This window comes from Castor canadensis, chromosome 15, assembly GCF_047511655.1.
Source record: "Castor canadensis chromosome 15, mCasCan1.hap1v2, whole genome shotgun sequence".
Taxonomy (NCBI): domain Eukaryota; kingdom Metazoa; phylum Chordata; class Mammalia; order Rodentia; family Castoridae; genus Castor; species Castor canadensis.
In genome coordinates, this window is record NC_133400.1 from 37,795,178 (window position 1) to 37,809,260 (window position 14,083).

A 14,083-nucleotide genomic window follows, 5' to 3' on the forward strand; every position below is an offset into this window, starting at 1 on the left:
GACTAAAATAAATGTTTCTCAAGAGAAAAATGGAGATAGCTGGGAGGATTCTTGTGAAATATAGAATCAATACCCACGGTTAAATTTTTTCCTGCACAGTCGACCTTCTATAATGCTGGTGAAAGAATGGGACTTACATTTTTCTATGAAAATCAGTGGTAATACAGCATTTTGAGCTAAAATGAATTGTTTCTTCCAATGAAAACCGGTGACCATATTTCTTGTGAAATATAGAATCAATACCCAGAGGTTGTTCTTAGACTTCAACCTTCTAACCAGAATGCAGAAAGAATAGGAGTTAAATGTTACTATGAAAATCTCCAAAATAGATCATACCCTTACTTAGGACACAAAGCAAGCCTTGGCAAATATAATAAAACAGAAGTAACTCTCTGAATTCTATCTAATCACAACGCATTAAAACTAAAACTCAACAGCAGAAAATACGCAAATAATTGGAGGCTGAATGATACATTGCTCAACGATCAGTGGGTCACAGCAGAAATAAGAGGAAATAAAAAGGTTCCTGGAAGCTAATGAAAATCAAAACACAACCTACCAGAACCTATGGGACACAGCAAAGGCAGTTCTAAGAGGAAAGTTTATAGTCATGAGTGCATATATTAAATGGACAGAAAGATCTCAAATAAATGAACTAATGCTACATCTTAAATGCCTAGAAAAGTAAGAGCAAGCAAAACCCAAAACTAGCAGAAGGAGAGAAATAATAAACATAAAGGCCAAAATTAATGAAATAGAGATCAAAAAACAAACCATACAAAGAATCAATGAAACAAATAGCTGGTTCTTTGAAAAAATAAACAAGATTGACAAGCCCCTGACAAATCTGACTAAAATGAGGGAAAAGACCCAAATTAGCAAAATCAGAAACAAAAAAGAGGCAATAACAACAAACACCACGGAAATCCAGGGAATAATCATAAACTAACTTAAGAACCTATATTCCAATAAATTGGAAAACCTTGAAGAAATGGACAATCCAAAACTGAACCAAGAAATATTAACCACCTGAACAAATCTATAACACATAATTTAATTGAAGCAGCAATATAGAGTCTTCCAAGAAAGAAAAGTTCAGGACCTGATGGATTGTCAATTGAATTCTACCAGATCCTCAAAGAAGATATAATACCAACACTCCTTAAACTTGCCATGATATAGAAAGGGAAGGAACACTTTTCAACTATTCTATGAAACAAGTATTATGCTCGTACCGAAACTAGACCAGGACACATCCAAAAAGGAGACCTACAGGCCAATCTCCTTAATGAACATCGATGCAGAACTCCTCAATAAAATAATGACAAACTGAATCCAACAATGTACCAGAAAGATCATTCACCACAACCAAGTCAGCTTTATCCCAGGGATGCTGGGATAGTTAAACATACACAAATCAATAAATGTAATACAGCACATTAATGGAAGCAAAGACAAAAACTACATGATCATGTCAATAGATGCAGAAAAAGCCTTTGATAAGATATCATGATACCACTTCATGATAAAAGCTCTAAGAAAACTAGGAATAGAAGGAATGTATCTCAACATTGTAAAGGCTATATGTGACATACAAATAGTCTACATCATACTTAATGGGGAAAAACTGAAACAAGTCCTCCTAAAATCAGGAACAAGACAAGGGTGCTCATTTTCCCCACTCCTATTCAACAGAGTCCTGGAATTCCTAGCCAGAGCAATAAGGCAAGAAGAAGAAATAAAAGAAATACAAATAGGTAAAGAAACAGTGAAAATATCCCTATGTGCAGTAATGATACTTTACCTCAAAGACCCAAAAAACTCTACCCAAAAACTCAGAGATACCATAAACAGCTTTAGCAATGTAGTGGGATACAAAATCAACTTACAAAAATCAGTAGCCTTTCTATACACCAACAATGAACAAATTGAGAACGAACAGAAGAAAATAATTCCATTTACAATAGCCTCAAAAAAAAAATCAAATACCTAGGAGTAAACTTAACAAAGGATGTAAATGACCTCTATAAGGAGAACTACAAACCTCTGAAGAAAAAGCTCGAGGAATACTACAGAAGCAGGGAAGATCTCCCATGCTCATGGATTGGCAGAATCAACATAGTAAAAATGGATATACTATGAAAAGAAATCTACATGTTCAACCCAATTTCCATCAAAATCTCAAAGACATTCATCACAGAGATTGAAAAATCTACCCTAAAGTTCATTTGGAAAGACCAAAGACCATAAAAGGCTAAGGTAATCCTGAGCAAAAAGAGCAACGATGGAGGAAAGCACAATACCCTACTTCAAACCGTATTACAAAGCCATAATAATAAAAAACAGCATGTTACTGGCACAAAAACAGACATGAAGACCAGTGGAACAGAATAGAGGAACCATATATGAATCTACACAGCTATACCCACCTTATTTTTGACAAAGTTGCCAAAAACATACAATGGAGAAAAGATAGCCTCTTCAACAAATGTTGCTGGGAAAAGTGGTTATCTACCTGCAGAAAACTGCAACTAGATCCATGCCTGTCACCTTTATAAGTATCAACTCAAAGTGGATTAAGAACCTTAATATCAGACCTGAAACATTGCAGTTAGCACCTGAAAGAGCAAGGAATACCCTGCAAACAAAGGTATAGGCAAGAACTTCCTCAGCAGATTCCATCAGCCCAGCAACTAAGAGAAAGGATGGACAAATGGTACTACATGAAGTTAAAAAGCTTCTGCACAATAAAAGAAATGGTCTCTAAACTGAAGAGACCACCCACAGAGTGGGAGAAAATATTTGCTAGCTATATATCAGACAAAGGACTGATAATCAGAATATACTGAGAGCTCAAAAATCTAAACTCCCCCAAAATCAATAAACCAATAATGAAGTGGGCAACTGACTGAAATAGAACTTTTTCAAAGGAAGAAATCCAAATGGCCAAAACACACATGAAAAAATGCTCACCATCCCTGGCCATAATGGAAATGTAAATCAAAACCACACCAAGATTCCACCTCACTCCTGTTACAATAGCTAGCATCAAGAACGTCACCAACAAATGTTTGTGAAGATGGGGGAAAAAAAGGAACCCTCATGCAGTTCTGGTGGGAATGCAAGCTAGTACAACTTTGGAAAACAATATGGAGGTTTCTTAAAAAAATTAAACATAGATCTGCCATATGATCCAACAATACCACTCTTAGTGATATACCCAAAAGAATGAGACAGTTTGTTACAGAGGCACCTGCACACCCATATTTACTGCAGCACAATTTCAATAGCCAAGCTACGGAAACAGCCAAGATGCCCCACTACCAATGAATGGATTAAGAAAATGTGGTATCTATACACAGTGGAATTTTACTCAGCCACAAAGAAGAATGAAATTTTGTCATTCGCAAGTAAATGGATGGAACTGGAGAACATCATCTTGTGCTCGCTTCGGCAGCACACATACTAAAATTGGAACAATACAGAGACAGAGAGAACATCATCTTAAGCGAACCAAAAATCACATGTTCTCCCTCATGTGCGGATTATACTAAAATTGGAACAATACAGAGACAGAGAGAACATCATCTTAAGCGAACCAAAAATCACATATTCTCCCTCAAATGCAGTAATATTATTGGACATGGGTCACACACTAAGGGGAAAATGTGCATGGGAGGAATAGGGAAAGGGAAGGAAACCTAAAACTTGAATGTGGTTGATGTGCTCACTATAGAAGAGTGAATATAGTAATCTTAAACTGGCAGAGGCCACTATGGGAAGAGGACCAGGAAGTAGCAAAGAGTCTGGCAGAGATGTGGGTTGCAATACAAAAGTGCATGGAAGCAACACTAGGAATCTCTGTATAGCTATCTTTACGTCAAACTAGCAAAAACACTGTCTTATTATCTTTTATGTTTTCTCTTCATCAAAATCAGAGAACAAGAGGGCGGAACAGGTTCTGCCTGGAAGGGATGGGGGGAAGAGGGGAGGTGACCCAAACAACATATACACATGTAAGTAAATGTAAAAATGATAAAAAAGAAAGAAAGAAAGAAAGAAATTTAATTGTTTTTGGTAGCACTGGGGCTTGAACTCAGGGCCTCATGCTTGGTAGGCAGGTGCTCTTAACACATGAGTTGCTCCACCAGTCCTTGAAATTTAATTGTAACAGTACTAAGAAGTAGGACTTTTTGTTTTTGTTTGTTTTTCTTTTTTTCAATAGATTGAGATCAAAGAGCTGACTTTTAAGAGTGTTTAAGTTATGAGGACTCTACCACACTCTTGGATTTCCCAGCCTCCAGAAATATGAACCAAAAAAACTATTATAAATTACCTAGTCTGTAGTATTGCTACAGCAACAGAAAACAAACTAAGACAATAGCACAGGACTGAGCCCGAAGGAACTCCAACGTTCTAAAGTTTGAGCATGAGACAAAGAGCTCAGCAAGAGACTAAGAAAGCAAGTCAGTGAGATGCCATCTAACAGCAGTGTCCTAGAAGTCCCAAGAAGTGTGTTAAGATGGGAATGATCAAATGCTTTAAATGCAGCCAAGAGATCAACGCTTCTTAAAGCGTTACTGAGATTCAAGAAAGTATAGACTGTGACTATATACGAAGCTGTCAAGTTCTGCTGTGAAAAGGAAGGAACACTGAAAATTAAGCCATCTCTTAATTCTTATAGATCAAACAGTTTCTTTGTCCTCTGAAATATATCTTTTTATTTAAAACAAAACAAAACAAATAAAAACTAAACCTGCTGGGCACCATGGCTCACCCTTCTAATTGTAGCTACTAGGGAGGCAGAGATCAGGAGGATCGAGGTTCAAGACCAGTCAGGCAAAAAGTTCTTGGGACCCCATCTCAACTAATAAATCAGGTGGGTAGTGGTAGTGCAAACATGTTATCCCAGCTATCTGAGAGTTGTAAATAAGCATAAATTCAAGCTCCTATTCAGAAAAAATATCTAAAGCAAAAAAAGCTGAGGACATGGCTCCAGTGGTAGAGTAACTGCCTAGTAAGCACAAGGCCCTGAGTTCAAACCCCAATACTAAGGAGGAAAAGAACCAAACTGAACCTAAGCCTGTTCCTATTCATTAAAAATCTCACTCCTGCCCCCAGAATGAAGTCCTGAGCTTGGTGATATCACATGGATTAATATTCTGGCTCTACAGCACCTCTCCTGCCTCAGGACCATGGCATGTAAATTCCCAATTTCACAAGCTCTTTCAAACTTGCATGTAACATGCTGGTCAGACACCTTCCTTCTCCACCTGTCACCAGTATAGCTCCAGACATTCATATATCACTCACATCTGTACCTCCTCCAGCATTTATTCCCCTAACAGAAACCTGGGGGTTGGCCTTGACTTATCCCACATCTAGTCATATCTTCTCACCCTTCATTATCTGCTGGACCACCAAGTTCCAGCCATTCAACAGGCTTCCCTCTGTTCTCTCGTCCCCACACTAGTGCACTCTCTTATCTCTAACTGGCCTCCCTGTTCTACCTCCCTTCATTTGTTTTCCACAAAGAAGCAAGCGGAGAAATGACTCAAACAATGTATGCACATGTGACTAAATGAACAACAACGACAAAAAAGTAGATTCCCTAGGGGGGAAAAAAAAAAGAAGCCAGAAAGAACCTTTTAAGAAGCAAAGCTGGTCATATTCTCCCAAGAATGAAAACTCTTCAATGGCTTTACACTGCTCTTAAAAACAATTAACGGGCTGACAAAGCCCTGTAGCTTCCTGACCCCTGCCAAACTCTCCAGCCTGCTTTCCTAGGTCTCTCCAGCTCTGTGCTTTGCCATGCTGGTGTTTCAGCTCCTGAAGCTCATTGAGCTTGGGGCCTGTTCCCTGCATCCCATTCACCTAACTCACCCTCTAGACTCAAGTTCAAATTCCCATGAGGTTCATTTCCTCAGGAAACAAGTATAGAATAGCAACCTGACCTAGTCTTTAGGACATTCTGTGGTTCTTCATAGCACTCACTTCCATTTTTTTTTGGTTTGTTGTTTATTTTATTGAATTTTTTTTTGGAGGGGGTGATTGTTTCTTTTAGTTTTTTCACACAAATTCTCATTATGTAGTCCAGACTGGAGATCCTCCTGCCTCAGTCTCCCAAGTACTGAGATTATAGGTGTGTACCACTAGCCTGGCTCTATCACTTACCTTTGACTATGTTCAAGGTAACTGTGTTCAAGGTGACTATAGACATAGACTATTACCTGCACCAGTCATACCAAGGACCCAGGACTCAAATATTTATTGAATCAATGAACAAAATGAAAACCCTCATAATTTGACCTTCTTTGGGCACTGACCAGAATTTGAGTCCTCCAAATGAAGCACAAAGTTAGCCAGGCTCCTCTTCAAATAACATTATAAATGTTTTTAAGTCATAAGTCATCATATAGCATACCAAAGGCCAGGGATGTATTTCCTTTCTTTTCTTTTTTCTTTTTATTTGGTGTTACTGGTGTTTCTCAGGATCTTATGCTTGCTAGAAAGGTGCTTTACCACCTGAACCATGTCACTAGCTCTTTTTGCTTTCATTACTTCTGAATAAGGTCTTACTTTTATGCCCAGGCTGGCCTGGACCGTGATCCTCCTATTCACACCTTCTGAATAGCTGGCATTATAGGATACGCCACCACAGTGGACCAAGCATCCACCACTTTTAAGGCAGTTTCAAATCTCTAAAGTGAGAACTCTGTCTTCTGTTAATGTTTGCAGAAATCAAGTGAAGAATAAAAAGGAAGTCCTTGGACGGAAAGCTTCAAGTAATCACAGAATAAATACTCAAAACATTTTTAATTGAAAAAAAAGGGAGGGGGCAGGGTGGGTGGTAAGGAAGGGGGTGGGGGAGAAATGACCCAAGCATTGTATACACATATGAATAATAAATAAATAAATAAATAAAAGTTAAAAAACATTCCCAGAGCTGGCAGAGTGGCTCAAGCGATATAGTGCCTGCCTAGCAAGAGTGAGGCCCTGAGTTCAAACCCTAGTACCACCACTAAAAAAAAAAAAAACAAAGATTCTTTTAGGGGATGGATGTGTGGCTCTATCCCCAGCAAAGGAAAAAGGAAAAGGTTCTCCTCATCTTTGAGTATTTTTAAATAGAGCAGTGACAAAATTTGTTTTAAGCTTGAAATCTGAGTCTCACAGACATCAAAATAACTTCATTTCACTCAAAGTTTCTCACTAAATGGTTATTTTTATCAACTTCTTTTCCCACCTGACATGCTCAATTGCAAGAGCTGTCTGGTCAAACACTCCAGAATCATCAAACACCACCCACAGCTCCTGCAGGGGCAGCCGGCATTCCTTCAGATCTAGGAGCTCCTTCACACATTCCAAAGTAAAAGTGTTCACTTCAGATTCACAAACGTATGGTTCAGCAAGTCTCACCACTGCCTTCAAGGCTGAAAAGTCCACATCTGTAATCTGAAATTTAAGATAATGCAACTCAATACATGGAAATAAAAATTAAGACACACATATAAAAAACAAAAAAAACAAAAACTGATAGCCTAGGCTTTTTAAAGCATGAAATAGAAACAAAATAAAAAAGACAGACCTAGTTCTTACCCTCATGGCACTTACATTAAGAAAATATACAAGATAGTGATAGATATGTGACAGAGAATAACTAGCATGTATAGTGATCTGGTTTTGCTAGAATGGCCAAGGAAAGTCTCCTGTGAGCTGAGAAAAATGAAAAGGAAGCAGTTATCTAAGAGCAGGAAAGGTGCAAAACTCCCTGAGAGAAGCCAGACATAGTGGTGTACATCTACAATTCCAGCACTGCAGAAGATGAGGCAGAAGGAGGATTATGAGTCTGAAGCCAGCCTGGGCTACGTAGTGAGACCCTATCTTAAAAAAAGAAGGGGAGGGGAGGGGAGGGAAAGGGTAGTGAGGGAAGGGAAAGAAAAAAAAAATCTAGTGGCAGAGGCAAACCTGGCCATTTAGAGCAGCAGAAAGGCAGTGCTTCTTCCTGGAATCAAAGTGAGGATATGGGGGTTGGGGGGGAGGTTGAGGTGAGAGAAAACCAGGACATAAAGAGCATCAGAAGGAGCGTGGATTTCACCTGTTCTCTTATGCAATGAGAAGCCATAAAGCTTATATTAAGTCCTTGGTAAATGGAATATATTAGGAATTTTAGTTTAAAGAAATGATACACTACTCTTAAATGACTTTGCTTCTAGAGAACTGATTGGACAGAGAAGCACACTACTATATCCAAATTAATAAACCTGAATGCCAACTAAAGATATTACATAATCCAAAATTTAAAAATTTATAAGGAACAGCGGCAACCCATTGCTTTGTATTACATAATCATTGCACAGTGAGATTTCATTTTCTCTTTTTTAGCCTAGGCTATGGTCAAACTCATGATTCTTCTGCCTCAGTCCCCTCCCAAGTGCTGGGATTACAGGCATGTGCCATCACAGAGATATTGTGGTATCATTTTCTAAAGGAGCTATAGCAACAATTTATAGCCATACTCCCTGGTTTAACATTTTAGTTTAATAGGCTTATTTGTGATCCCATTAAAAAACACTGAGAAAAATTTACATGTATAATTGGAGTGCAAATTGAATGTAAAAGGTCTAATCAATGGAAAAGTAAGACTCCTTTTACTTTCTGCAATGGGACATATTATCAAGAGATTAACCACATATCTACAGATTTGTTAGACAAAAAATGGGCTAGTTTTAACATGGCTATTTGGTTTGAACTACTTAAGGGGTTGTACTAAGAAGTTAAAAAATTAATTAAGCGCACTCGGAATGACTCAAGCTGCACCTGCCTAGCAAGTGTGAGGCCCTAAATTCAAACCCCAGCACTCCAAAAAAAAAAACCTGAAACTCAACTAACTTCATGGTTAGAACTCCTTATGTTTAAAATAATCTCAAATACCTTCTCCACTTCACAGGTTTATAATCCATTTCCCATTGTCAAAGGACACTGAAATTTAAACCACCTTAATTTCCTATTGGCTGCTCTTCAGTTGCCTTTAAAATTTGTGGAACAGTTCATATATCATTACAATTAGATGTGAAAAACATGCTATTTTCAATCCACTCATAAACTTAGTTAAAAATAAGCATTTTAGTACTGGGTGGGGGGAGGTGGCTCAAGTGGTCGAGTGTCTACCTAGCAAGAACAAGGCCCTGAGTTCAGACCCCAGTCCCAACAAAATAAATTTAAAAAGTAAAATAAGCACTTTGGTTATATCTATCGAAGGTAAAGGACTTATAGCTAGAGACAAATGTCTTAACAACAGAATTAAATTTACCTCAACCAGCACCTCAAACACATTAGTGTGCCAGATTGCCCGCCATCCAGATGGTTCAAGGACCTTCTCCAAGAACTCAGCTGTGAATTCCCTTACCTCAGAGGCCTTGCAGTCAGCTACAAACAAATTAAACATAATAAGAATTGAGAATGCATAAAGCAATGAGAAGTTAATAAATCACCCTCTTTCTAAGAACAAATAAATGGCAATCTGAGGGACTGAGATAAACTAAAAAGAAAAAAGAAGCAAAGCAGAGAACTTACCTAAAATGTAGTCCTGATAGGCTCTGAACCGCTCATAGAACAAAAGTTGACTTGTTTGGAAAATTTCCGGGAAAAGAGTTTTTCCTTCTGGTATAAAACTTTGTAAACTAGTACCTGGCTTATCGTGATAACTACAATTACTGCTTGAATCTTCATCTTGGAACAAACCTAATGAACAACATAAACAAACAGGCTCAGCTATCCCAGGTACTTCCAGTGCTTAGAAAGTACTAGTACTCTCAAGTCCTTGTTTAAAAATTCCAAACAAAACACAAACAAGAATTTGGATATGAATGCTCTACTTATCACTACCATTGTCAAAACTTAAAAGGCTGGGTGGTATGGTGGTTCATTCTTGTAATCCCAGCTACTAGTTTCAGCGCAGCCCCAGCAAAAAGTTAGCGAAACTCCATCTCAACAAAAAGGCTGGGCATGGTGGCATGAGGTTATCATTCCAGCTACATGGGAAGTGTAAGTAGGGAAATGTAGAAGGAAGCTCAAGGGCCAGGCCAGCCTGCAAAAATGTTGAAAAATAAGTTAAACAAAAAGGGCTTGGGGGCATGGCTCAAGTTGTGGAGCACCTTCCTAGCAAGCCCCCCACCACCAAAAAAATCTCAAAAATGTAAATTCTACTTTGAAGTAATTAGAAATTAAGATTTTTTTCACAGGATTTTTGTTGTTGTTATTCTGTGAGTTTTTTGGAGAGAAGCAGAGGAAGAGGATTATTCTTTAATTCAATGGAAACCACCCAGGTTCTCCTCAAAGGTAACAGTTCTGAATTTTTTGTTTTAACTACAATTAGCAAGTTAAAATGGTCTAGTATCTTACAGATTTTTTTCCCCCAAAAACAATTCCATCAAACTATGTTAAAGGAGCTGTTTTACTATACTCCCCTCAAAGGGGTTTAAGCCTCTCTTCACTTCTACCATATGAGTCTGTCAATGTCTCCTCAATAAATGGGGATGAGACATTTTTATTAGCATATAGTAGTTGTACAAAAGGGTTTCATTGTGATATTTCCTTACATGCACATAATATACTTTGATCATATTCACCTCCTCTATTATTCTTTCTTATTCCCACTCCTTCCTCTGCTCTCCTTTAAAAAATAATTTTAATGGATTTCATTATGCTATTTTCATACATGCATATAATGTACTTCGGTCATATTCTTCCTTCCATCACTTTCTCCTCCTCTCTTCTGTCTGGTTATCTACAAGTCCCCCTTTTACATTATTTTTATTAATTTTTTTTTAGGTCTAGATTCTAAAAATGAGAGAAAACATTCAATATTTCTCTAAGTCTGGCCTATTTTGCTCAACATGATGAGCTCTAGTTCCATCCACTTTCCTGCAAATGATAAGATTTCATTCTTTATGGCTGAATAACTCCACTGTGTATCTATATCCCATTTTCTTTATCCATTCATCACTTGATAGGCACTTAGGCTAATTCCACAGCCTGGCTATTGTGAATAGTGCTGCAATAAACATGGGTATGCAAGTATCTCTATTATGTCCAGGAGTGGTATAATACAGCAGGAACAAATGGTAGTTCTATTTTTAGTTTTTTGAGGAACTGCCATATGGTTTGGATAAGAAATTCTTAATAGTAAGTACATAAGATTTACTTCACTAAGGCTATTAACTAGGTTCCCCCTCACTAACTTCAGTGACTGTGCTGAAGGAAAAGATTAGAAAATGAAAACCACTCTATATCTGGGCTATATGTAATTACGTTTCATAAGGCATGATTTGGCCAGAAGCATATCTAATACTGTATAATAAGCTGATTTTAATAGACAAATGATTACTAAATAAGCAAAGCCAAGGGAGGCATTTAGATTGGCAGACTAGTTTCCACAAGTGGTTTCAGGAAAAGTGTGGAGACTTGTTATTAGCAGCAGTCTTTCTTCCCCCACCTTCTTTTGTTTTCTCCTTCGCTTTTTCCCATCCTTCCATTTCTTTGACCCTGATCAGGTCAATAGAATTACTCCACCCCAAAGATCACAAGCCTTACAGGGCATTTTATCACACCTTATCAGCTGTGTGACATCTCTCTATGCCTCAGTTTCCTTGCCTATAAAGGAAGTTCAAAACAGCAAGCCTACTTCAATTAAAAGGATTAAATAAGTCAGTTAATTATTTACAACAGAGCTCATGACAGAGCATGTGTTTGTTAGAGAAATAGCTTACATTAACACTATTGTTTACAGCTATTTTGTTTGTTTTGTTTTTCCAGTTTTACTGGGGTATAAATGCCAAATAGAATTTGTATATATTTAAGGCGATCAACACGTTTTGTTTTATGTATACATTAGAAAATGACTACCATAATAAAGCTAACATTTCCATCACCTCACACACTTAGCTTTTAATTATGGCGAGAACACTCTAACCATGATCTACTCTTTTAGCAAATTTAAAATATACAATACAGTATAATTAACTATAGTAGTCATGCTGTTTATTAGTTCTCCAGAATGTATTCATATTGTAACTAAAACTTTGTGGTTTTGCTTTGTTTTGTGTGTGTGTGTGTGTGGTTTTTTTTTTTTTGTGGAACTGGGGTTTGAACTTAGGACTTTATGGTTGCAAAGCAGGTGCTCTACCATTTCATTTTACTCTGCTTATTTTTGAGGTAGGGTCTCGCTAACTATTTGTCAGGACTGGCCTCCAACCGTGATCCTCCCGATCTCAGCCTCCCAAGTAGCTAGGACTACAAGCATGAGTCATCAGCCCCCGTCTTTTAATTAAACTTTGTACCCTTTGACCAACATCTCCCCGCTTCCCCGGGCCGTTAGCAGCCACCATCTAAGCTCGGTTCTCTACGTTCAACTTTTTTAGATTCCCAGCCACTTCAGAAACAGGACTCTTGGCACATTATTCCACTTCACCTTCCCCACAAATGGAACCACTGGCTGTTCAGCATCAGGGAGAACTGAGGCTCAGCAACTTTTGCCAGCTCACGTGCAGGTTAGTAAGTCACACCTACGTTTTCTAACTTCGACAGAACTAACGACACACACAACTGAAAGTTAAAGTATGCAAACCGGCTTAAAATGTCAGGAAAAAAACTAATGGGGCCTGGGGATGTGTCTCCGTGGTAGACCAATTGCCTAGCATATGCAAGGTCATGGGTTGACAAATTTTGAAACTATATAAGTAAAAGTAAGGTAATCTCCATGAAGAGGCAGGGAGGACTGAGAATTGGGAGACCTGGGCTCCTTCCACTTCTGTCCCCTATCCCAAGTTGGCTCCGCTAACCTTGGGCAGGCCACCTCAACTCAGGTTAAGTCTAGGCCAAGGCTTGAGCTTCTAAAGACAAGGGAAGTGTGGCTCGAGACCTCCTTCGAGATGCAGATGAGGACGAGTGAGTCCTCGCTCCACACATAAGTGAATGAGCACAGGGCTCCCCGAGCACGGCCAGGCTGGGAATTCCCGCGCAGTGCACCTCCCTCCAACCTCGGGTGGAGAGCGGGAGTCGCCCGCGTTACCGACTCCGACCTCGGGAGAATCGGTCGGGCTGTCACCGCCCCGGACGCCGCCCCGCCGGCGGAGTTCGGTAGGACTGAGCCCAGGCGTCCTACAGGTGTAGGACGGAGGCTGTCCACCCCGCATGGCGGCGCTCACCTTTCTCCAGGGACGCCGGCACCTCCTCCGCTACGCTAACAGTGCGCTCTGAGGCCATCGCCTCAGGCCCCAGACCCACACCCGTCAGCAACCCCTCAGCCATTTCAAATTTCCGCGGGAGGCCCCAGACAGTAATTCGATGACAAAGACACTTCTGATTGGATAATTGTACCCAGGCGCTTCCTCCGGAGTCCCGCCCCCTTCAGCCTCTTCCAGCCCTGCAGACAAAACCTCACCGCCATCTACAGGCTTGGCGGACCTGCTGTTCTTGGCCAAGTTCAGTTTACTGAAATTAACGTGAACAAAGTTGAATTGGTACCTAAATCGGAATGTCTTCTGAAAAACTAACAAGCCATGACACAAAGTTGGGCACAGTGGAAAAGATACTGGATTGAGAGTTTTAAAAAAAAGTATTTAGACTTATTTCTACCATTACTAATGTGGTATTATCTTGGGCAAATCCCTCAGGAACTGATACTAGGATGAACTGCAATAGGATATTGGCCTAAGTGGCTCCAAAATAGTCATTACCGAGTCAAACTCTCTTTCTTTCTCTCTCATAGACACACACACACACACACACACACACAGGTTATTTTCAGTTATTAAATTTTGTTAATTAAGTTGTAACTTGCAATAATAGCTAACACTGACTTCTGGATGCAAGACTCTCTCCTGCATGCTTTACCTACATTATCTTATTTAATCTTCAAAAACTATCATGAAGCAGGAAATAATACTATACCCATTTAACAGATGAGGAAGTGGAGTTGCCAAGAAGTTAAGCAGAACCTGGATATAAAAACAGCCAGATTCCAGAAGTCACCCTTGATGCCTTTGCCAGACTGTCACTGCCAGGCTGAGACCTGCTTGGGATA

General features: G+C 39.2%; 1 protein-coding gene across 2 annotated transcripts in view; it reads right to left on the reverse strand.

Annotated features, from left to right (window-relative positions):
- Shcbp1 (SHC binding and spindle associated 1) overlaps positions 1-13,337 on the reverse strand; it is a 39,388-nt gene extending 26,051 nt beyond the window's left edge. The window contains exons 1-4 of one of the 2 annotated variants that reach the window (XM_074056061.1): positions 13,206-13,337; positions 9,574-9,741; positions 9,311-9,426; positions 7,244-7,452 (exon numbers count right to left, since the gene is read on the reverse strand). In XM_074056061.1, the coding sequence (XP_073912162.1) occupies positions 7,244-7,452; positions 9,311-9,426; positions 9,574-9,741; positions 13,206-13,308 (596 nt within the window). In that variant the 5' untranslated portion in view covers positions 13,309-13,337. The remainder of the gene's footprint in view (positions 1-7,243; positions 7,453-9,310; positions 9,427-9,573; positions 9,742-13,205) is intronic. The other variant, XM_074056062.1, reaches the window with a different exon arrangement.
- Positions 13,338-14,083: the final 746 nt, after the last annotated feature.